Here is a 26200-nt window from a genome sequence, read left to right as displayed (position 1 = left end):
AAACACTTTATCAAAGCAAGCTGCAGGAACTCAGAGAATACGTTATAATTCCTTTCTGGTCCCAATGCTAAAGAGTCTAAAGAGGGAGGCTCTTGTGGACGCCCCTCACCAACTCCACTGGTGATCTTATGTATGCAATGATGTCTCCATAAAGGCCAGTGACTAGGTTCAGAGAACTTCTGGGAAGCTGAATATGTTACAGTAAGGAGAAAGCTGATTAAGAACTCATCCATGCAAAATCCTACCTGGAAAGAACCTCCTGCACCTAGCCTCCTTGAAGACTTCATCCTAGTATCTCTTCATTGAGCTATTTATTTTTACTCTTTAAAACAGTCTTTGTAATAAACTGGTAAATGTAAGCACAGTGCTTCTCTGAGTTTTGTGAGCCACTGTAGCAAGTCAATGAAACCTGAGGAGGAGGTTGTGGGAATCTCAATTTTAATTTTATTAATATTTTTATTTTTTAATTAAAATATAATCATATCATTTCCCTCTTCCCTTTTCTCCCTCTAATCCCTCCATGTACCCCACCTTCCCTTGCTCACCCTCAAAATCATGGCCTCCTTCTTACTGTTACACTTATACACACACATATACAATCTGCTCAGTCATTTTAGTGTTACGTGAATGCATATGATTTAAGGGCTGGCCACTTGATACTGGATAACCAATTATGGGGCTCACCCTTTGGAGAAGACTGATTCTCCCTTTCTCACCACAAATCTCAATTCTCTTATCAGCTAACAGGTTCTGAAGGCCTCAGATTTACAACTGCACCTAAAGTAGAAATTTTGGGGACTGAACTTGGAAGTTATGTGCTGTGGGATGTCCTGTATGCTGTGAATATATAATGCTATGATTGATTGATAAATAAAATGCTGATTGGCCAGTAGCCAGGCAGAAAAGAGTGTAGGCGGGACAAGGAGAGAGGAGAACGCTGGGTGGAAGAAGGCCGAGGAGGAGACGCTGCCAGCCGCCATGAGGAGAAGCATGAAGTAAGATACCGGTGAGCCACAAGGCACATGGCAACTTATAGATTAATAAATAGGTTAAGATATAAGAACAGATAGCAAGAGGCCTGCCACGGCCATACAGTTTATAAGTAATGTAAGTCTCTGTGTGTTTAATTGGGCCTGAGCGGTTACAGGAGCCGGGTGGACACAGGAATACTCCAGTTACAGCTGTGGATCTGGTGCTACCTTCAAACAGTGTGAGAAGTGAATTCAGTTAGAGAAAACACAATGTGTGTCTGTTTGCTTGGTTGTAGAGAGAAATACACAGATCTACATGCAGCAATTAAAAAACACAGATTATGAGAATGAATCATCAAAGAGCCATTTGATATGTTGTATATTGAAAACCCTCCTTAAATATAACATCAGTTCTAGATTAGGAAGATACACATGACTGACATGAGTGAAAGGAAAATCAATCCAGCTACATTAGTTTTGGACACTAGAGTGAGAGAATTTTCAAGGATAAGAAGGTGTGTAGCATTGATTCCACAAGAAAGACACAAGAGTCTGATCAGTCAAAACTAACAAGATTGCAAAGAGACATGCATGAAACCAGGCAGTTCAAGACTTCAATAGTCCTCACAAGAAACAGAGATATCCAGAAGGCCAAAGGGCACAGGACCCTGCTGAACTGAACAGCTTCATCAATAAACTGCATACGTTTAACATCTACGGACTGCTGTGTGCAGCACCAGAAGAATACTGAATCATCTGAATAACTATGGAGTTACAGCAAGACAGACTACATTCTGTCCCACAAGACACAGTTTAACAAATTTCAAGTGTAGAAAATACAGTATCTGCTCTTAATCCACAATCCAATTAATCTAGAAATAACCAATTGAAAAAGAGCTGAAAAATACTAAAATATTTTGAGATATTAAACAACACACTTCTAAGTAACACATGGGTCAAAGACAGTATCTCAAGAGAAATTTTTAAATATTTTAAACTAAATGAAAATGAAAATATAGCTTATGAAAATCTGTAAGACATATGACAGTGCTTATAAAGAGGGGTGATAGCACATTATTTTAGTTTTGAAAATGTGAAGTTCTAGCATCAAAATTCTGATTACCAGTTAACTGAGATGTAACGTTTTAGTACTCAGAGGTTCACTCATGAGCTTGAGATGTTGCTTAGTGCTCAGAACACGTGCATGGCATATGTAAGACAACACTGTCAAAGAAAGGAAAACTCCACATGTTCACCTGAGGGAGTGTGGAGTAGGGATGCAGATCGCCAACCTGAAAAAGACCCAAATTCAAAATATGCTCTCTGCTGAGAGTCTATCACTTTGCACCATTATAATGTGGAAAACTACAAGACAAGTGAGTGTTGTCAGGGAGCATCTGTAATTCTGAAAAGCCAACATCCATGTAGCCACACATGGACCAGTGTTCCTTCTTCCTCTCATCCACACTCCTTTCTTTCACCTGTCCTTCTACGTATTTCTCTACAGCTCATGATTTCTACCATACAAGTTAGTTCTTCACCTATGCTACTCTGAGTTCTCTTAAAGCATAATGATTATTAACTTAGTCTTTGACTATGTATCCAGAGAAGAAATGGTTTTGTGCAATTAGTATTTCCTAGTCACAATGTCTAGTTGTGATGTGAGTGGGGGTTTGTGCCCAGTTTTATTGTATTTTGTTAGACCATGATCAGTGGCTATCCCTGAGAGGTCTTTTTTTTTTTTTTTAAGGGAAACAAAGGAGGAGTTGATCTGGGGGAGAGGGAAGGTGTGAGGAGGGAATGGGGGGAATGGAAAGTGTGGTCAGGATATAATGTATGAGACAAGAATAAAAGTTAAAACAACAACAACAAAACAACCAATTTCAAAAACAAAAAATTCCCCAAATCACCATTGTCCTAATAATTTACAAATCAAATAACAGTGTTACTTGGTGATGGAAATACTACTTAACATTAAAAAATACAAAAATAGAATTAAAACAATACTAACAAAAACATTTCATTATGGAAATATCTTGTAAAATTTTTTATTTGAACACTCCCATATAATAATGTATTTACCTGGCAAAAACTTCAAAGTCTGCAGCATCTGTCTTTCCTGAGAGAAATCCACCATTAAATGTGTCATGTTGTCACTGACTTTTGGTTTCAAAGAAAGGCGAAAGGCTGAAGCCATTGTGACTCTATGGTAAACACAAATATACTTTTTAAAATAAATGAATGCAAAGGAACACATTTTATATAATTTATAAAATTAAGATAAAAATTATTTCACTTAGTGACTGTAGAAACTGTAACAAAGGCCAAATAGAAATTTGCTTTGTCTTTTGAAAATTGAATCAAAAGCTGAAATTCCAGTCAATTTTATAAAATGTCATAGGTAGATGGATATCACAATAAACAATATCAAATATAAATACTGTTTACAAGATCCCATTCATCTGAGTCTCTGTATATAGTCTCACTGACATCCTAATGCTAGCCTCACTCATTTTCACCAAACAATGAGCCTCTTTCAAACATTCTTCCAGGTACTGCTACACCATGTGCTCTCAACAAAGGTAGAGGCAGAAGGACCGGACATTATGTACTGCAAAACCTGCTAAAGACAGACCATGAATGACCAAGAAGAGAACTGAGATCATTAACAGTGAGTTCCACACTACCAAGACGCCATTCTCATCTTCAACATCAACTACATAGAAAGACACTATGAGAAGCAGTCTAGTAGATCTCTATGTCATTAAATAAGAAGTATTCAATAAACACTCAGATAAATGTGCAGTAAAATACAAAATAAGAATCAAGCCAAATCAGATCTTACTATATCAAAAGTATCAGAGAAAGTTCTTAATAAAACTGAAAATTAAAAGAAACTCATATGCTGATGTAAAAAAGGAAAGCCACTTAAGTGTGCCCATTTGTATCTGCTTCTCCTCAGCTATCCAAATGAGCGAATTCCTTTTTCCACACACAAAAAAGAAAAGAAACTCTTATTCAATTAACTTGTGACTTAATCATAAATTTCATTATTTTCATGTTACAGCAAATTTCTACAAATATCACAGTCAGTCCTGTAATACTCTTGGAGAAAAACAGAAAGATACAGAAGTACTATTCACCAGTGTTCTCTTCCTACTACACAGTTTGAGAGAGGATATAAATAGAGCTACAGGAACAAAGGGAACACCAGGCCTAGTCAATTGGATCTGCCACCAAGAGATCAACGGGATGAAGGATGGTAAACTTGCTGATGTTTAAAACAAAGTAATCACTGTAATATAACAATGAAAAAGTAGCAATTATTTAGCTTATCAATAAAAAATACAATAATGTGATTCAGTTCATGGGGAAGGCACTCACACTGTCTGAATACTTCAGAAACCAAATGTGTACTAAGCTGCTGGTTCTCAAAGAATCTCAAAGGATTTCTAGTATGCTGGTAAGTTAGAATGAAGGCTCAGCTTTACATGTGCTGTTCTGTACAGCCCTGAGTATCATTTAAGAGTCCTAGAGAATGACATTAAGATGAGATAGTTCATAGATGCTCAATTAGTGAATGAGTTTGAACTTCACTGGTTTCTTCTATACCCAATGAACTAATTGTTTAATGAAAAATGCTGAAATCTACAAAATCTATAAAAACTTGACATAATCAACAATAAACACAAAGAAAACAAATGCCCCCAAAATGCAGTAGAAATGACATTTGCACTAGAAAAAAAATAAAAATTTCTATTCAAAATGAAAACTTAAAAATGTGTATGAATTGTCAGACAGTGGTGGCACACACCTTTAATCCCAGAACACAGGAGGCAGAGGCAGGTAGATCTCTGTGAGTTCAAGGCCAGCCTGGTCTACAGAGCGAGTTCTAGGGAAGCCAAGCCTACACAGAGAAACCCTGTCTCAAAAAAAAAACAAAACCAAAACCAAACCAAAAAAACTTACATGAATCAATTCAGAGGTACAATATTTTAAAAAACTGTATTTATTTTTAAACTGAATATATTTAGACAAGTTAGCCTTGAAGTACAAACTAAAAATCTAAAATTGATAAGACCTTCTCAAATCATGCTGCTTTGATGTTTTAATGCATTTTGATTTCTTAGATTCTTTCTGATAGTAGCAGCTGAATTAAGACTCTTTCCTCCCAGAGTTATTACTGTCATGAGAAAATAATGACAAAATAAATGAGCACATTAATCATGTTTTTAAAAAATAGGCCAAGACCGAGAAATGCTCTGTGGGTAGCCAAACAAAGAAAACAGTGTAGGCTTTAAGTAAGATGGAAGAAACGGACTCCAACTCCTGTGATGCCTGGATCCTGATGCGATCCCATCAAGGGGCTGACTGAGAAAGAGGCAAAGCCGGGACCGTTCATGCAGAGAAGACATCAAAGCTGGCACTGAAACTCAACTCTGACAAACCAACCTGAACAGAGGTCATCAAGAGTAAAGATGGGAGCCGAGGAAGCACAGAAACAGAATCTTGAAATGAAGGAGGATTTGCCCAAGCTTCCCAAGATTCTTTGGACAACACAAAACCTGGTTAGGAATTGATTTCTAAAGCAGATAATTCAGGAATCACAGTGGGATGTAATGGAGTAATAGCTAGTAAGGAGCAATAATCTAGCCTGGGTGTGGGAGGCTTGTTCCTGGCTAGTCTCAGCAGACAAATCGACCGTATCAAGGACTTTGCTCTCACCCATTCCTCACATAGCCTACTTGAGACCTGAGGCAGGAAGCATGCTTGGACCCAGAGTTCAGGGCCAGTCCAGAAAACAGTGAAAAGCATCTCTTAGAACAGCAACAAACCCTAGTGATTGCCCTATATCCAGCTCTTAGCAGAAGGAGCTCCATCATTAGCCACCCCACAATAGAAAATCTACAGAAATGGACATTAGTGTTTGTGCTAAGAATGCTTTGACACTATGCAAATCTTGTCCCCTCTCCTCCATCATCAGCCACAAAAGAAACACAGCTGACATTTGCTCCAAATGAACAAGGGACAATGGTTTTCACACAATCAATGAGTATTTCTGTGAATTAACCTGATGAATAAACTGATCTAGACTTGAAGAGACTGAGAGTTGTGCCTGTCAGAGACTCTCAGGATCATGAGATAAAAACCTTAAGTTACAAACTACAGACAATGCTCGGTGACTAGGCAGGCAGGTCAGTGACACTCCAAATGTCACCTCAGCTCCTTGAACACTCACACATTGTTCCAGCAAGTGCTACATGCCTTTTTATAGTCCCACTCTACAATGAGAGACACCTTCTAAGCCAAGGCACTTAATAGTTTTCCTGGGTTTTTCCCACAGGATAAACAAGGTGGTGGTGGCATTAGAAGAAGAAAGAGGTGGCACCAGAACAGGACAGAGAACACAAAGGTGTTAACCAGGACAGCAGTGAAGAGCCTCAGCTCCTGCAGACACTTGGCAACACTGGGCTTCTCTAAAAACCAGGTCCATTTAAAATCAGCAGCAAAAACTGCATCCCAGCAAGATGTACTTTAAGTTATTCAAGAGAGACCACTATTCAATACTAAACTAATTAAGAACTATTCTAAAACTAAAGCTAACTATAATATTAAACCAGAAATGAAATTCTCTTAGAAATATGTAATTTTCACAACTTAAAATGTGACCTTAAAAAGTTTACTGGTCATTCTAAGATATACAGAGAGCATATTTTCTTTTCTTTGTATGTAACTATTACATATTGTTATTTTCATCAACAGAATTCTAAAAAAAATGGTTTCTGAATTTCATTTCTGACTTCAATATTGACACTTAAATAAAAAATGTAGGTTTTATACCATACCTATCCTTGATCTGTCTGGCAGCCTTGGAGCCAATCAGGGAGAAGAGAAAGAAGGTAGTTAGTGCTTTTCATGCAAGTTCAATGGCAGTGACATGCAAGAAAAGTTAGCATATAAATCTTGCAACAGATTAGTTCATAATTCATCAAAACATAAGTGACAAGAAATCTATATAGTTCATGTAAGCTTGATAAAGTGATGTTAGGACCATAGTAGAATAGAGACCCCCACATCAATCACCATAAAAAGAGGAAAATTTAACATTTCAACTAATTTCATGGAACTATAATTGTATTTTTTTAACATAAGCTTATCAAAATACCCTTCCCTTTTATTCAGTCTGCTAGTCTTTGAGGCTGATGAAAGCTTCCCTGCTGGCATCCAGAACTAGACTGTGGGTTCTAGTCCGCTCCCAAGAATGAGTTCTAAGAGCAGAGATTCAGACAAGGAGATGTGAGAAACATCTCTTCCAAGTGGGTCTCTCTTTCAGGAGGGTCACAGAAGCTAGCAACTCACACCTAGTGTATGTATCTTCTGTCTTTGTTCTTAGAAAATGAAAATACAAGTTTAGGAAGGGTTCACAGTCATTATCTGGGACTATACAGTCAGAGAACAACAATGAAATCACACAAAGCCATTGCCTCTTTATATATGAATGAAATACAATATATCCAACAAAAGATTTTGTTCTATGCTAACAGCATAGTTAACAATCACAGCAGACAAAGATGGCTGTTTTGCTAGCATACAGCCTGGTACACAATAATACTTAATAACTGAGTACAGTTGAATGTAAATTACATGCATAAAGCATTGCTTCTGTTTCTTCTTTCCTTCAGTTCTAACATTGTTTCTACTTGCTACAGGTCATTTTTTATACCTAGCCTCAGATACTTTGGCTTGAACAAAAAAACTGAGATTTAATACAGATCACAACATGCTACAGCTCCAGCATTATCAGTAATCAACTCTGTGGCCTTATATATTAATCATTTTATTTCTCTACTAAGGAATTTGGGTTCCTAACGTTTTTACAGCAAAAAACAATCCTTCCGAAGGTCCACATACTATGGCCAACCAAAGGTGGTGGCTCTCCAATCTCCTTAGGTCACGAGCCTAGTTTGGCACAGTCCCTTTGAAAGGAGTGCTACATTAGTCAACTATTATCTTGGTTTAGGAAAGTACTGCCAGGTAGCTGGAATTAAAAACGATTTTCATATAGGTGTTACAGGAAAGAAAAGGGATTCTCTTCTGCACGGAACACTTTTTTACACACAGAGGAAAGATCACTGTCATGACCCCTCACTTAACACTGCTCCCAGATGATGAGTTTAAAGGCACTCACCTGTACCTCTTACTTTTCTTGGAAGTTTGCTTGTCCACAGAAAGTGTGTGTTGTGTTCTTCTTCCTCTGTTCTGTCAGTGTCACTGAAACACCTCTTCCCACCCCCAGTGATCTGAGACCCGGGTAGGTAAGGTGATTCTGAACTTAGGAAGTTAAGCTGTTGATGTAATGATACTCTCCAGTATCATAGCAGTACTTGGCCTCTTGTTTTTCCTGTTTTATCTTATTTCCTGATGGATTTTGAACGTGGTTAGAAGAATACTGTTTCCCAGTTTCCCTCACATGAACCATTGAGAGGAAGACCACTATTGATTCTGTTTTGTATCTAGTATGGTACCATTTTTGTTCACATATACATACACACGCATACAAGGCTTTTGTGGCATCATTTCACATACCATGTTGTTTGTGGGGGGAAAAAACAACACAAAAGGAACAAACGAGAAACCAGATAACCTAGGAGAAATTGCTGTCCTGTGTATCTACATATGATACACAATGAAAATTCTGTGGCTACAATTTAGGTTCACATTTTATTTTAAATGCATCTGTAAACATGGATGAGAAGTTACATCTATAAAAAGAGGAAAGTCTCAAATTCTAGAGCCATTTATCTAGAGTGGCCCAATTTCAAGAAATATCTTTAAATAGAGAATAAATTATTTTTTCTAGAAATTATTCTCCCAAAGAAAAAAGCCATCCAAAAAGTATACTTTCCTATATACTTTCATGCCTCTGTTTTAATTCCTTTTTGTTGTTGTTGTTGTTTTTTTGAAGACAGGGTTTCTTTGTGTAGCCTTGGCTGTTCTAGAACTAGCTCCATAGACCACTAGGCTGGCCTTAAACTCATAGATATCTGCCTGCCTCTGCCTCCTGAGTGCTGAAATTAAAGGCAGGACCTACCACCTCCCAGCTCCTCTGTTTTAATTTCAAGAGTAATAATCTTATAAATCTGTATCTCTAAGATCCTAAGCCTAAAATTTTCCAGCACGCTGCTGCTACCATGTTTACTTGCACCTGTATGACTCCATTCAGCCAGAGTATGCCTAGGTGAGTGCCCGGCTTTCTCTGGGGTTATGTTTTCCTCTCCTCTCTAGCTCATTCTGCCTTCCCTTTATCAATTAACTTTTGTTTTCTGAGACACAGTTCGTACTATAGCCCAGGCTGGCCTCAAACTCACAGCAATCCTCCTGCTTCACCTTCTAAAGTACTAGGATTGTACGCCTGAGGCAGTACACCTAGCCTCTGCTTTTTAAAGTAATAATTACAATCTTTTAATATGTCAGTTTTAGGAACCTGTCATGCTAAGCCAAAGTTACTTAAGTAGAACTGCAAAAGAGTAAAGGATTTAGTACAAATAATTATTCATAATTACCAGCTAAGTATAAACAAACAAAAATGAAGCTTTGCTTAACCTTCTTCTTAGTCTACAATGAAAAGATACAGAAACTAATATGTTTTGTTAATTTTTCAAGCATTTTGAATACTTTCTTGTTTCTACAATTTAAAAATCTGGAGGCTGTGTATATTGTTCAGTTGATAAAGTGCTTGCCTAGCATGCATACGGCCCCAAGTGTGATCTCCAGCAACATAAACTGAGCATGGTGGTGTGTGCCTGCAATTCCAGCACTCAGGGGGTGGAGCCAGGAGGATCAGGAGTTCAAGATCATCTTCAGTTATACAGTAAACTCAAGGTGAGCTTGGGATACACATAAACCCTGTTTCAAAACAAGCAAGCAAGCAAACAAACAAACAGCAAGGCTAGGCTGTCTTCCTAAGAATTTACAAAACAGTTCTTTTGCTGTCTGGGATCAATGTCAGGCTGCGTGGCAGTATTCAGAAACATCACAGGAATGGTGGATTTCCTGGCTGGTCTGTGGTTGTCAGTATGAAACCACTGTCAAACCACTAAGATTACATTTATACATGCTTCAATTCCAGGACTGTAAGTAACCTGAGATATTAGTTCCCCCAATAACCTTGCTTCCTGCGGCACGAGGCCCACATCAGACCCCCTTTGATAGCAGTACCTTTGCTAACTACACCAGAGTTGATGCTTTTTCACAGCCAACAAGGAAAAGCAAAAAGGGACTCTCCACTCAGGTGCTGGTGTGGCCGTCGGGCAAACCCAGCCTCTTCCACATCTTCTTTTTCTCCTGCCAGTTCAAAAATCTTTGAGTTCCTCTGCTTCTCCGAGCATGGACTGTGGGCACATGACGTCCTTGTCTCACCTTCTCTCATCATCTTTTTTCTGCTGATGAAAGGCGTGTTTGCTTCCGCCAGTCTCCCCTGCCCAGCAGAGGCAGCACTTCTCACTGCAGAGGCTTTCCAGAACTTTCTTTGCTGCTCTTCTTTCCATATATCTTGGTAGGCTTTTTCATTCGTATTTTCCAGCCTTAAGATCAATATTTTTTTCTTCTTCAAATGTTCATGAACCTGGAGCTTCTTTTTCTTATGTAAACCCAAAGAGTAAGCCATACCTTCTGTAGTGTAACTAAAAATATTTATTTGTGGCATGTGACATCATAGGCCACAGGGAGCAGACTCCAGGATGTAAAAAAGCTCCTAATGTTTGAATCTCAAGGACCTACTGTCTCTGTCAAAGACAGGAAAAGTGTATTTCTTCTTAACATTATTTTATTTTCTTTTTATACAAAGGAAAATTAAAAAAAAAAAAGAGTATCTCAAAATGTTCTTTTTCCTTTAGGCAAAAACCCTAACCTTTCCATGTAAGGAGGCAGAGGCAAGTGAATCTCTGTGAGCTTTAGCTTTAGGCCATCCTGGTCTACATATCAAGTCCCAGGCCAGCCATGTCTACATAGGGAAACCTTGTCGTTTCTTTTTCTGAGACCTTTGGAAAGGAACTAGTTGCATATCCATTGATTCTATACATTAAATGGATGTGTGTGTGTATTTAACTTGTGTTATATATATTTATACATATATTATCTTTCCTCATAAATGTACTATTTTCAAAACGTATGATCAGGGCTGGAAGAGATGGCTCAGTGGTAAAGAGCATTGCTGCTTTTGTAAAGGACCTGGGTTCGATCCCCAGCACCCACAGGGTGTTTTACAACCCCCTGTAACTCTAGTCCAGAGATCTGATGCCCTCTTCTAGCCTCTGAGGGCACAATACATATACATGGTACGCATACATACATGCAAGCAAAACACTAATACACTACAAACAAACAAACAAATGCACACATGCTCACTTAAAAGTAAATAGCCTGAAACTAACTTTAGTACAGTACCACTCACGCCTTTTTTATAACCAGCACATCTGCACACTAGACTACATTTCTGTAAGACACCAACACTCACAAGTAAAAGGTAAAGTTCTATTTCACTGTGTGTTTAGTAGATACTTCACATATTTGTAGTTGTTCTCAAAGCTAAAGCACACTTCTGTTAAAGGTCCTTCTCTGTTCTCAGCATTCCTGACCAGCCTGAAGGACCCTCTCAACCCTCTGTCCGCAGAGCACCGACTGAGCTCCCTCTCTGTCTGCTCTTCTCATTGCTCAGGAGACTGACACACCCTGAGCGGTAGGTATTCCAGGGGTGAGTTATCCTGAGTGACAAAAAATAAAGAAGTCCTATTTTTCTTTTCATCTGTGATCAAATGCAGATGACATTGTTCCCTTTCACAGTACCTTGCAGCTGTTATTCCACTGTGGGTACTCATGTGTAGGAAACCATTTTTCCCTTTTAATCTGACAAGTGGTTGGAAGGAAGTGGATAATAATATACTGACTTGGAAATTGTTCTGGCCAGTTCTTTTCATTGGAAGAGTTCAAGGTTTGAATTCAGGGTGAGAAATTTTTTTGACAAAGGATCTAAGCATTGTTCTGCAAGCCAAGTACTAGTGACAGGAGAAACCAGAGTCGGTAGAGTCCTGGCTATTTACCTAACAATCCAGATCTCATCTGAACTTCTTGCATATATTTACTATCAACCAAACTTCTAATATTCAAAAAATAAGGTGAAGTATGTTCTAAAATCCTATCATATTCGTACCATTTTACTTGTTCACTTCAGGTCATAGAATACTGATAAATAGAGGCCCTTCAAATCCAGATCTCATGCTAGGAACAGGAACACAACAACTTAAACAGTCTTGAAGACAAAGAAGTATGAAAAGAATCATTTGTGGGGTTTAGCCAAGGCTATTTTGCTGTTGTTGTTTCCAATTATATTAGCCCAACTTAAAGACTTTAATATGGGATATTTAAAAATAGTGTGATGAAAAGAATTGCTTTTCCCAGCTTTCTAACAGCTCACCACTCATCTACCAATTGTCCATCCAAGTTATCCACACCATTCTGTCAGTAACTAAGCCTCTGAAGTAGGCCTAGAGACAATTATGACCTGGCTCAAGTACTAAAAAACCTTTCAAACAAATTGCTAATAGGCATATGACTGAAAAAAGAAACAGGGCTCATTTAAATTGAGCATTACAGAAAAAGAGAACTAAAATAATCAATTCCTGATCCCAAAGATACAGACTCTAAAAAAATACATGCTTTGAAATCAGTGAACACCTTGTATTTTATTTAGCAAAAACCCCAAGACCTTTTCAATATCAGAAATGACAAAACACTTCTTTAAATACTCCTACAGTATACTAGGATAAGGTTTTTTATTTGTCTGTTTACTTCCTTTTCATTTTATTTACCTTTGAGAACTCTTCAGGTTCCTTTATATCTAATGATCTTGTTGCAAATTCTAGTAGTTCTTCTGAGTTTTCCAGGGCGTTGTTACATTGACTAAGCTGACTCTAGAAGGAAGCACAACACCCAGATCATTAAAATGAACTTGCCTACTGCCAATCTCAAATGATACCAGAATAAATTTAAAGAGATTTTAACGGTAATGATGGAAAAAATAGGCATATGTCACAAAGCTACTGAAGAAAGATAATTACCATCAGTTATACATGACAAAATTGCCTCTTTTCCTATAATTTATCCAAAACAGCCTAGCTGGGACTGACAAGATGGCTTGGTGGATAGAAGCATCTGTAGTCTAAGTCTGATGATAAAAATCTGTCCATGGTGGAAGGTTAAAAACTGACTTGAAAAAGTTGTCATCTGACCCACACTCACATACCACCCCCTCTCAGACACAAATATTTGTAAAAGCTTAATTACATGCAGATAAAAATACTGAGTATATAATTTAAAACAAAAGGACAAATAAAGCGAGTATAAATAAGTGGGATTGAAATTAACTTAAAGTTTCTTAGAGTAGTCAGAAAACTGTCCGTAATAAACTAGAATATCAGAATAATCTACCTGCAGAAATCAATCTTTGTAATAATGAAGACTGAATTTCTCAATAATGTTTAACTATTTAAGTTAGCACAGTCTGAGTCCACTTACGCATGATTCAAGTATGAAAAACTATTTAAAATTGTAATTTATAGTTACAGAACAATGAAAAGAACCTAGAGTGAAAAGGCAAAATACAGACTACAAGAAAATATTTCCAAATCCTATAGGCCATGGGTTAACATCCAGAGCTCCAAGGTTAGGTATGCAGCTACACAGAGCATGTGCCTAACACATACACAATTCTGGCTGCATTCAAAACCCAGCACAGCCATGCTGAAAACAAAATTAAAAAAATAAAAGTATAGCAAGAATACATAAAGAAAGCCTGTAACTTTAAAACAATAAATAAATTACTTAGTAAACAGGAAAAATGAATAAAATTTCTTCAAGAAAAATACATAGACATTAACAAGCATACAAAAACTGTTCATCTCTCTCTAATCACTAGGGAAATGGAAATCAAAACTGTAACAAAAATACTGATTCATAGCCAGGCCTTGCAGTGAAAGCCTTTAATACTAGAACTCAAGAGGCAAAGATAGATGGATCTCTATGAGTTTGAGGCCAGCCTGGTCTACAAGTGAGATCCAGGACATCCAGATCTACATAGTTAGACCCTGTCTCATAAAAGCAAGCAAGCAAACAAACCAAATTGATTTATAGCCTTTTATGATATCTACCACCAAAACAAAACATCAGGAGACACATGCTAATTAGAATGGAGCAGCTAGAATCACTGCACAGCTGGTGGGAATATCAGAGTGCAGGCAATGAGGAACAGAGCATGTGGCACCTCAAAAAACTAAAGGGTGGCTGCCACATCATCAGCACACTGACTTCTGGGTACACAGCCAAAAGAGTGTCCTGTCCACACTCACTGCAGCACTGCTTACAAGTCAAAGGTATAAACAGCTCAGGGTCCATAGACAGACGAACAGTTGAAGATGACATAGTATATAAAGAAATGCTATTCAGCCACAAGGAAATCTTGGCATATGCTAGAGCATGGACAAACTTTGGGAACACTATGCTGAAGTTGCATGGTCACAAAAGGACAAACGCTGTACAATTCTACTGTCATGAGACATCTAAGTAATCAAAATAATGGAACAAACGGCACAACTGCCAGGAGCTAATGGAGGGGAAGTGAGGAATTGTTACTTCAGAGGTGAAGAATTTCAGCTTTGTAATGAAATGGAAAAGATCCTGAGTTTTGCTAAACAACAGTATAAATCAAAAAGCTGTATCTTAAAACAGCGGACAGTAAATTCTGTTATTTTTAACCACAATTTTAAAAAATATTAAAGGTATTTATGATCCAAGCCAAGTTAAAAATCACTCTGGCAAGACAAAGATATGGTTATACTTTGTTGTGTCTAAAGAAGTCCAGCATTAAGTAGAACACCATGTTTCAGAAGCTGCACACCTCACCTGTAACTCCTGTGATTTACGGGCTTGTTCCTGCTTGATGCTGGTGATCATGCTTTCTTTTACGTCATCTAATATAGAGTACAAACTATCAAATTCTTCATCTAACTCTGAAAGTATGTTAGAAGAATTTTCCTATTTAAAAGAACAAAATAAAGATTTTACTAAAGAGCTATACAACACTTAAAAACAAAAAGGCACAAGCAAAGGGAAGAATAAATTCCTATCATAAACTACCTTACTCTACAACAGTGGTTCTCAATCTTCCTAATGCCGAGACCTTTAATACAGTTCCTCGTGCTGTGGTGACCCACAACCATAACATTATTTTCATTGCTACTTCATAATGTTAATTTTGCTACTGTTATGAATTGTAATACAGGATATCTAATATGTAACCCCTGTGAAAGGGTCATTCAATCCCCATGGGGTCACAATCCACTGGTCTAATAAAAAAATAATAAACTTTAATGTATGACCTCAGGTCATCATAAAAGATTATTTGCTCCACCCTGCGCCATTTCCTAAGCATCCCTCTCCCCTACCTGAGTACTGAGCCGCTGCATCCCTCTACATCCTCCTTTTGTCTACTTCTTCCACCAAGTCCTATTATCAGCACCCCCTCATTATGTATGGTCAAGAAATGGTGTGTTTTCCACAACTTTGAAGAGGCACCACTTGCTCTTAATTGGAATTAGTAAAGGAAACCATCAGACAGAAAGAATAAGACTTCAACACTTGCTTGCAAACACACGTAAACAGTTGTCCTTGCCCCTTACCACTTGCTTTCCCTGAGCAGAACACAGGGATGACACAGGAAGTGATTTTACTCTTCTGTCCTTTGAAGACCCTATTCCCAGCTGCATTACATTATACTCCTAAGTTGATGCAGTGTTAGTTATACTTCACATTTTACTAGCAATCATTCATCTATACAATTTTTGATAGAAATATTCATACCTGAACTCCTTTGAGTGTGTGATTTAGTGTATCAATAAAGATCTGAATCTCATCGTTCTTACTTGCCAGAGTTGAAATGATTCTTTGTAGAGCTTCCTAGGATTTAAAACAAAACATTATCATCTCATAGAAGACGTACTTGAATCTCCTAACAACCATTCCTAAGAACATCTACATAAGAGTGCATCATATAATAAATGGGAACAACATAAAGCTGCTCTTTGTTCAAATTTCCCCGAAGCCTATGATTACACACAGTGGGCTATGTACTTGTCCTGTTTTAAACTAATTCCTAGTACACTATGCAATCACCTCAAGACATTTCAGACTGAAAATTATCAATGCTATTGTATACCTTTTTCTCCCCTTTAAGATAATGTCTCACTATGTAGCCCTGGCTGACCTGGAACTCATTATGTAGACCGGGACAGTCTCGAACTCAAAGAAATATGCCTACCTCGCCCTCTGATTCTCAAGCGCTAAGATTAAAGGCATGTGCCACCACACCTAGCTCTATTTCATATCCACAGTATTATTTTAGACCACATAAAGCCATAACGCTTAAGCATGAAGAATAAAAAAATCCAACATATTTATTCACAAAAACTAAAAAGACAAATTTTAGAAATATGAAGAGCTACATTGCAAATCTGCAACTAGAATAGTATTAGTTACCTGACCACTACAAAACCAGGGTAAACTATTCTAGTAGCAAACACCCTAGACTTTGACAATGATTCCAAGTCAAATAAAATGTGTGGCTCTTTAATTTCCTCATACACTAGTTCAGTTCTATTAATAAAATTTTCTAAGACAAGTATGTTCTGTATATGTGACCACTGGCCACATGAAGCTCTCTCCAAAACAGCTACTTACCACCTAGAACTAATAATCACTGTACAGAAATGTGGGACCACAACTGAAACTACATTTATTGTTCATATTTTAGATTTTTCTTATTGGAATACATTAATTATACAAAATAATGGGCTTCAACGTGTCATTTTCAGACATGTATGTAATGTACTTTGATGATATCTTCCCATTCAGTTAATTTCAATATATAGAGCTATGTGTGAGCTGTACTGCCACAGTGGACATTACAGCTCTAATTGCTTAATAACTTCACTAATAATAATGAGAAAAAATTCAGTAAAAATCAAATGCAAGTACTTTTCCTGTATAACATTTCCCAGAAGTATGAGATGCTTTCTGTAAGTATCTACGCTTAACTACTAGTAAAGCTGATAAAATTTCATAGAACCAAGGTTCCCTTCAACATATAGTTGGTCATTGATAAAAGGGTTATATATACAGTTCCCAGGAAATAAAATAAGAGGACAATCCATGTAGCATTAATGAAAATTAAGAACAGTTACAACAGATCTTATTTAATTCTCACAATCCCTGGCGATAAGGAGGCATTATCATCCTTTGGCTCAACCTCGGGGCTCTCTACTTTCTTCATTTACTGACACCATTTCTTCCCATCCTCATATTTGTGGTATTTTAAAACAATACAATTAAGTTGTGCTAGAAAAGGTCTATGGGCACCAAGAGTTAGCTGTTTAACCTGTCCATGCTCTTCCCAGAACTATGTATACAGATGGCAGGATGCAGCCAGGACTCTGAGGTGGGGCAAGCACAGTCAGAGGGGCCACAGTGCTTCTAAAGAGATATAAAAAGGAAATCCAAGACTTCCATGTACGAGCCAGAGTCAGGCTCTCTAGGTACTTAAAGCAACACAATGCAATAGTAAGAACAGTACTACATCATCCTCTGGCTGTTTACAGGAGGTGCCAATTAATATGACCTGGTTCTTTCTAGTTAATGGACTGCTGCTGCCTAACTCTCATCCTCACAAGGGCAAGTGTTGTAGCTTAGTGTGGCAATGTTCCTTAGATACCCTTGTCTTAAAAGTTGTTCCCTGGAGTGGCATTACTAAAAGGTAGTGGAATCATTAGGTAGAGATATGGTGGTATTTTATTTGTACTGAAATGTGATTTTAATTGTATGTTAATAAATAAAGTTGCCCGGGGGTCAGAGCTATTACAGCCATAGCAAGAGCGTGGCGGTTGTGCCGCACACCTTTAATCCCAGCACTTGGTAGACAGAGCTAGGTAGATCTCTGTGTGTAAAAGGATACAGCCAACATTGGAGACACATGCCTTTAATCTTAATAACATAGAGGACCTGGAGGGCTGTACATACAGGCAGTGATGAAGCAGTCATGTGTTTGGGTTTACAACCAATAAGAAGGCAGAACAGACAGTCTATATAAAGACGAACAGACAGGAAGTAGCCTTTTTCGGAGAGCTCTCTTGGCTGAAGCAGGAAGGGTAAGGCTCTTAGCTCTGACCTCTTGGCTTTCTTCTCTGAATCGGCTCTGTATCTCTTATTTAATAAGACGGTTGGTTACGTTTACATAGAGACTAGTAAATCACAGGGGTATGTTCTTCCTCTCACTCCTTCGCTCCTCAGCTATGAGGTGAGTTTTGCTCCATCACATGATGTGCTGTCCTCTCCATAGGTCCAAAGGCAAAAAGGCCCAAGACAGCCAGGAACTGAAACCCACAAAACCATGAGCTCAAGTGACCCTCTTCTAGGTTACAGCAGATTAGCCCTGCAGCAAGGGGAAGCTGAGTTCATCCATATACAAGAACATCCATAGAGTTCTTCTGTACAGAGAAGGAAGTGAAGACTTAACTAGCTGCCCAAGTTACACTGCTGGAGAGATACAGTCGGAATCAGTTGCAGTCCAAAGCCCATGCTCACAATCATTTTGGAATACTATCTCTAAACCTGATTAATTTGTGTCATTTGGTACACCTATATGATGAAAAAATATCCTTTAATAGTTGGTGTGTTAGGTTTTCATTGGCAAAGACAATTTCGGGAAATCCCGTAGCAGAGACTCATATTGAACTTAAGCTCTGTTCACTGTCAAGCACATGGAGCCAACTGTAGGGTCATTTAAAGACACTGACACTGCACCACAACAGAGGTAGAGGAGTCTTCAAGAGGCTACCTTAGTCTATGGAAAACAGGCGCCAGGTCCCCGAGGGATGCAGCCCAACATCAAAGTTTCAATAATCACCATCTGTGTGTGCTCAGTAAAAACCTGTAGCTAGAGTTTTCCTGCCTGGCCCACAGTCAGGACAAATCTCTCTCACCCACCAGTCCCACAGTTGCTCAGACCCGACCAAGTAAACACAGAGACTTATATTGGTTACAAACTGTATGGCCATGGCAGGCTTCTTGCTAACTGTTCTTACAGCTTAAATTAATCCATTTCTATAAATCTATATCTTGCCACGTGGCTCGTGGCTTACCAGCATCTTCACATGCTGTATGTCATCTTGGCAGCTGGCAGTGTCTCTCTGACTCAGCCTTCCACTTCCCAGGTTTATTCTCCTCCTTGTCCCGCCTATACTTCCTGCCTGACCACTAGCCAATCAGTGATTTATTTATTAACCAATCAGCAACACACTTGACATACAGACCATCCCTGAAAAAAAAAATGTACACAATAGTACACAAAAGGAGCAAATATCTCAGAGAGGACACTAAAACTCAAATGCTTCCCCACTTTCACTTAACTTTAGGAGCAAATTTTGAAGTTTTGTAGCAAGAACTCTGGGGACAGATGCAGATTGCCTTGGCTATATAAGCTATGAGATCCTTGGGCTTTTTTCAATGAAAGGCTTGCTTTTGTTAAGTTCTTGTTTTTTACTAAGTACAGTCAAACATACCTAAATACTCTAATTTTATCATGTCTTCATAATAAATCCTCTAAATCATTAAGAGTTACCCACCCGCTACAAATGAACAGGCTCTTGTCTACTACTGGAGTTAGAAGTCAGGGTGCAGTCTTTACTGGCTATAGCATTCTCCTCCTTAGAGCAGCAGGCAAACAGAGATACAGTGTGAGCCAATAGTAGCCACACCAAAAGAGTAAGAGAAACAGGTGACATTCATTTCCATATTCTACTTCACCTCAGCTATCTAAAATGTTATCCTTTCAACTTATAGTAAGCATTCATTATATAACTAGGCATGGTAACACACACCTGTAGTCTCTGCTACATGGGAAGCAGAGGCAGAAGGATTGCTTGAATCCAAGAATTCAAGGCCAGCCTGATAACAGAATAACACAGTAAGACACCAATTTAAAAAAACCTATAGGATTTAACAATTTCAGACGATCCTGTTTTAGGAGAACATTACTAGGGGCTGGAGAGTTGACCCAACAGTTAAGTGAACCTGCTGCTCTTTCAAGGTTCAATTCTGAGCACACACACAGTGGTTCACAACTATCTCCAGTTGTAACTCCAGTTCCAAGGGATCTGATGCCTTCTTCTGACCTCAGCAGGCACCAAGCAAGCATGTGGTGCTGTACATATATGCAGGCAAAATACTCAAACAGAAGAAAATGAATAAACCTAATTTAAAAAATGTAAATAGCGTCTCTACATCTTGAAAGTCCAATGTGTACTTTCAGCTCTCAGCATATCTCAATTCACTCAGCCTCATATGTCCAGAAGCTAGGCAATACAACCTTACAGAGATCGCTACCTTACAGGCAGGCCGCAACTTCCTCAGAGGAGAAAGAGTTCAACTACTGATTCAACAAATTTGTAATTTGAAATAATCTAAATGTTTTCTCAACTTTTTTCTTAGAAAAGTAGACATTCTTATGTTGCTTATATTATGCCAGATTCTTGAATTCTAAGTACCTTATATAAATATAAGTAGAAATGGTCAAACCAAGTTCCTTTACTAGAGTTTCAGAGTTTCACTAATTTCTAAGTTTTCATTTGTATAATTATTACACTAGAAGATGGAAAACATTATAAAGTTCTCAACTCTCAAAGAAAATGGTATGGATGCAGCATTCCTCTCGGATCCTAGAAGAATCTTAGAAGCCACCACAACCAAGGGGAAAAAATAAAGGGACTCTGCCAGTAAAACGTACACTGCTCACCAATATTTTTCATTATAGAGGGGTTTTAGGAGATCAGAGTAAAAATGGAAACTGACAAAAAATAAAACTGTACCCAGGGACAGCTGTCATGTGAGTTATCAAACTCAAAGCCCCACCAGGACAATGTCTATTTTGTATGATAGTGTTCAATACTTCCAAAAACAGAATCTTTAGATTACAATTAATCTTATTTTTACATTTCCATTTAATTCATTAGAAATTCTTGCTATTATCAAAATAAGAACCAATGACCCTTTTCAAACTGTATTGGTCCAGGAAGGGCTATAGCAGAAAGAAGCTCTACCATTGCAGTGCTAGATGGCAAGCAGTACCTAAAAATACTATACTTTTTACCAGGAAACAGTTGGGAAGAATGGTCATTAAAGGCTGGCACCGTCTTTCTGGAAAACAGCCTCATCCTTTGATCAGGTGGAACCTCTCAGGCTCACATTTCAATATAACCTGGACACCAGGACAGTGGGAAGAAGAGGAGCAGCTTTAGCTACTGGTGATGCTGTAATGACCTAAGGCCAGACTAGGTGGCAAGAGCTATCAGCCTTGGCTATGAAACACACTGATGTGTGAGACCAGACAAGTCAGCTCTATAGGGCATTGGAGCTCTTGGATGTAACATCACATTTATTTTCAAGACTACTGTGACAGGTTTGGTTTTTTTTTTTAAGATTTATTTTTATGTATTTGAGTGTTTTGCCTGATCATACAGGCCACATGTCTATGGAGGCCAGGAAAGACTGTTGGGATCCCTTGGAACTGGAGTTACAGTTGTAAGCTACCATGTGGGTGCTAGAAACCAAATTGTAGCCCTCTGCAAGAGCACTAAGTGTTCTTAACCACCAAGACATTTCTCCAGCCCTGTGATGGTTAATTCTAATTGTCAAATTCACACAATCTAGAATCATCTGGAAAGGGATCTGAATGAAGGTCTTAGATTATACTGGCCTGTGGGCATGTCTAAGGAGGATTATATTGGTCATCTTAATTGAGGTGGGGGGACTTACCCAGTTTGGGCGGTACCATTCCCTGTGCAGGGTTAGGAGGAGAGAAAACAAGCTGAGCATTAGGATATATGATGCACTAATTCACTGTTCTCTGCCTATGATTATATCATGTGACAGCTGCTTCCAGTTCCTGCCACCTTTACTCCCCATATGACGGACTATAAAGCCTGGGATTGTGGGTTAAATAAACCCTGTCTTCAGTTGCTTTTGTCAAGGTATTTTTATCACAGCAACAGGAAAGGAATCTAATATAGTTACTGAGAACATTATAAACTGCAGCAAATACCTATTCAGTAACAGAAACCCAAAGAAACCAATGTGACATTGGCAGCTAATGCAGATATAGTGATGCTTCTATATATATTTTTAATTAAAAAATTTTTTCATTTTACATACCAACTCTAGTCTCCTCTTCCTCCCCTCTTCTCCCCAACCTCCCCCATCACAACCCCCATCCACTCCACAGAGGGGGTAATGCTGTGGGATGTTTTGTATGCTGTAAATATGTGTTGCTCTGATTGGTTGATAAATAAAATGCTGATTGGCCAGTAGCCAGGCAGGAAGTACAGGCAGGACAAGCAGACAGGGAGAATTCTGGGAAGAGGAAGGCTGAGTCAGGAGACACCACCCTGACATCCAGAGAGCAACAAGTAATGGCACACATGCCAACATATAGATTAACAGAAATGGGCTGAGTTTAAGTGTAAGAGCTAGTCAGTGGTAGGCCTGAGCTAATGGCCAAGCACTTTTAATTAATATAAGCCTCTGTGTGCTTACTTGGGTCTGAGTGGCTGCGGACCAGGCAGGACACAGGAAAACATTCAGCTACAGGGTAAGGCCTTCCTTGGGTAGTCAACAAAGTCTGGCATACCAAATTGAGGCAGGGCCTAGCCCCTCCCCCTGCATCAAGGCTGAGCAAGGTATCCCACCACAGGGAATGGGCTCCAAAAAGCCAGTTCATGCACCTGGGATAAGTCCTGGTCCACTGCTAGGCGCCCCATAAACAGATCAAGCCACACAACTGTTACCCACATCCAGAGGGCCTAGTTTGGTCTCATGCAGGTTCCCCAGGTGTCAGTCCAAAGTCCATGAGCTCCCACTAGCTCAGGTCAGCTGTCTCTGTGGTTTTCCCCATCATGATCCCTTGCTCCCACAGTCCCTTCTCCATCTCTTCAACTGAGCTTCAGGAGCTTGGCCAAGTGCTTGGCTGTGGGTCTCTGCATCTGCTTCCATCAGTCACCAGAGAAGCTAGGTAAAAAGGAGGACCCTAAGAGGGACATGCAAGAATCACCCCAGGAGGGGAAAGGGTTAAGATCTCCTGGGTAAACTGGGAGGGGGAGTAGAGGGGAGGAGATGGGGGTGGGAATACGAGGTATCTAGAGGGCCGAGTTTGGGGAGGAACAGCGAGGGAGAGAAATGAAAGATATCTTGACAGAGTGAGCCAGTGTTGGGTTAGGAAGAAACCTGGTACTAGGGAAATCCCCAGGAACTCACAAGAATGTCCACTCCTAGCAATTGAGGGTGCCTGAGCTAGCCTTCCCCTATACTCAGATTGGTGACTACCCTAATTGTCATTATAAAACCTACATCCAGTGGCTGCTTCTATATTTAATATCCTGAAAGTTTCCCAAGGACAGACTGCCAAGATAAAGGGCCCAGAGTTTCTGAATCCACCTGCCCTTTAATCTGTCATTATGGAGAAACTGGGGGACTGCAAAGTACTCTGGCCAACAGTTTATACTTAGTGTGATAAATGAGTCCAAGTTCCACAGGAAGTATTGAGAACTAAATTATAAAGGGCACCAGGGTTTCACCCATTCTATTCCAAGAATGAGACTTGCTAAAACCAGGGTGGAAACAACTGAACCACAGAAGAATCTGGAGCTCAGGAGGACAGAAAATCAAAATATTTATGATAAACTACAACCATCTCCAAAATGTACTTTAAAAATCCGTAAACAATAATAATGTGAGCTGACTTTGGAAACTTAACCTTAGTGTGTATATCAGACAACAGTTTTCTCTAGGTGACAGGGCCAGGAAGAGGTATATATGAAAGACACCCAGCCTCCCTGCCTAACATAGCTTAGCTCAGTTGCTTTTGGAAAGAAAGGCCTGAGAGGTACCGAGGAGTTCAGTCAGCCACCTAGCCCCAGAGCGAGGAACTAAAAGGTCAGAAAAAGGTCGGGAAAACCCCCTGTACCCTAGACAGAAGCTCGGGGAGAAACCACGAGCTGACCTGGGTTTGAACCTGGCCTCATCCAATCAGAGCTGGCCTCATTTGCATCACCCAATCAGAACCCGGTAACCAGGCTTCTTGTTTCTGTACCCGTGCCCGACCCTATAAAAACCCTCTGTTCCAGCCTGTGCGCGCGCCAGTCACTTGAGCTTCTTGAGAGACTGTGCCGCCCCGGGTACCCGTGTTCCGGAATAAAGCCTCTTGCTGTTTGCATCTGATTCGTGGTTTCGGTGTGTTCCTTGGGCAAGGGTCTCTCCTGAGGGAAGACTGCCATCAGGGAGTCTTTCATTTGGTGCGTTGGCCGGGAATAGAGACTCCCCACCTCGGAACCACCGACCCACTGTCAGGAGGTAAGCTGGCCGGCCATTGTCTGTCTTGTCTCAGTCTGTCTATTTGTCTTCTGTTTTCGTCAGGCACCTAATTCAGGTCAGGTAATTCAGGTCAAGGGTTTTCAGGGCCACACCGGTATCAGAAGGATACGTGGTGCTGGTAAGAGAACGGAGATAGAGGTTCCTCCGTTTCCCCGTCTACGGAGATCGAGGTTCCTCCGTGCAATTCAGGTTCAGGTCAAGGGTTTTCGGGGCCACACCCGTATCAGAAGGATACGTGGTGCTGGTAAGAGAACGGAGATAGAGGTTCCTCCGTTTCCCCGTCTACGGAGATCGAGGTTCCTCCGTGTAATTCAGGGTCAGGTATTCAGCTGAGTCGGTGGAGGCTGAAGGAGCTGACGAGCTCGGACTTCGCCCACCGAAACCCTGGAAGACGTTCCAGGGGTCGTAATTCAGGTTCAGGTACGGCTACGGAGATCGAGGTTCCTCTGTGTAATTCAGGTTCAGGTACGGTTACGGAGATCGAGGTTCCTCCGTGTAATTCAGGTTCAGGTACGGTTACGGAGATCGAGGTTCCTCCGTGTAATTCAGGTTCAGGTCACGGTTTTTCGGGGCCACTCCCGTATCAGAAAGATACGTGGTGCTGGTAAGAGAACGGAGATCGAGGTTCCTCCGTTTCCCCGTCTACGGAGATCGAGGTTCCTCCGTTTTCAGGTTCAGGTAACAGGTTTAGGTAATTTCTGCTTTCGGTTTTACGCCGAAGCCGCGCAGCGCGAATTTCTGTCGTCGGTCTTGTCTTTTTGGTTATTGTTACTTGCCTAACACTTCTTTATCTAGAGACCACCATGGGGCAGGCCGTCACCACCCCACTGAGCCTAACCACGGACCACTGGTCCGATGTTAAGGCCCGAGGAAACAATGAAGGTGTCATTGTTAAAAAGAAAAGATGGATCACTCTCTGCAAGGCCGAATGGGTCATGATGAATGTTGGCTGGCTGCGAGAAGGATCCTTTAATCTCTCTCTTATCTCACAGGTGGAGGGCAAAGTCTTTGCCCCTAATCCCCATGGACACCCCGACCAGGCCCCGTATATCGCCATCTGGAGATCTCTGGTCGAGGATCCATTTCCATGGGTCGGGCCTTTCCTTCCACAGCCCCCTCCAGTCTCTGGGCCCTCGGCGCCCCTCAACCCGGGCTCTTCCCTTTTCCCTGTGCTCCCTCACACGGAGACTCCCAGGCTCCCTGTCCTTCCCCCGGACCCTAGCTCCCCTCTCGTAGATCTCCTGGTGGAGGAGCCCCCTCCCTGTCAGGCTGGACCCGCTCGGCGACCCGGCGGGGCGGGGGCGGCTCCCGCCGCCGCGGAAGTGGCTCCGGCCGCCCCGAAGGCGGTTCCCGCAGCGACGGCGGCAGCGGCGGCTGCGACAGCAGCAGCGGCGGCAGCAGTGGCAGCGGCGGCGGCAGCAGCGGCAGCGGCAGCGGCGGCGGTGGCGGCGGCCGCATTAGCGGCCGCGATCCGGCCGTTGGCAGATGCTAAGGTTTCCTCAACCAGCAGGACCTCAGATGAAGACAAGGAAGATGAGATGTCGTCCCCCATTGCCAGCCGCCTCCGCGGCTGCCGGGAGGGACCCCCTACTGAGTCCCAAGATTACCCACTCGGAGAAGGGCCGAACCAACAACTCCAGTATTGGCCTTTCTCTGCTTCAGACAGGCCGACTTGGGACGGTTGTCAGCAGCTCCTGCAGACC

The 26200-nt window shown here is 40.5% G+C and overlaps 1 protein-coding gene across 1 annotated transcript in view; it reads right to left on the bottom strand.

The window, feature by feature from the left end:
• Fsd1l (fibronectin type III and SPRY domain containing 1 like) overlaps positions 1 to 26200 on the bottom strand; it is a 76298-nt gene that overhangs the window by 33859 nt on the left and 16239 nt on the right. The window contains exons 2-6 of the mRNA XM_059254359.1: positions 15885 to 15980; positions 14928 to 15059; positions 12839 to 12940; positions 6818 to 6840; positions 3054 to 3175 (exon numbers count right to left, since the gene is read on the bottom strand). Coding sequence (XP_059110342.1) covers positions 3054 to 3175; positions 6818 to 6840; positions 12839 to 12940; positions 14928 to 15059; positions 15885 to 15980 — 475 coding nt within the window. The remainder of the gene's footprint in view (positions 1 to 3053; positions 3176 to 6817; positions 6841 to 12838; positions 12941 to 14927; positions 15060 to 15884; positions 15981 to 26200) is intronic.

This window comes from Peromyscus eremicus, chromosome 2 (genome assembly GCF_949786415.1).
Source record: "Peromyscus eremicus chromosome 2, PerEre_H2_v1, whole genome shotgun sequence".
Lineage (NCBI taxonomy): Eukaryota > Metazoa > Chordata > Mammalia > Rodentia > Cricetidae > Peromyscus > Peromyscus eremicus.
This window is presented reverse-complemented; position numbering and strand designations above follow the sequence as displayed.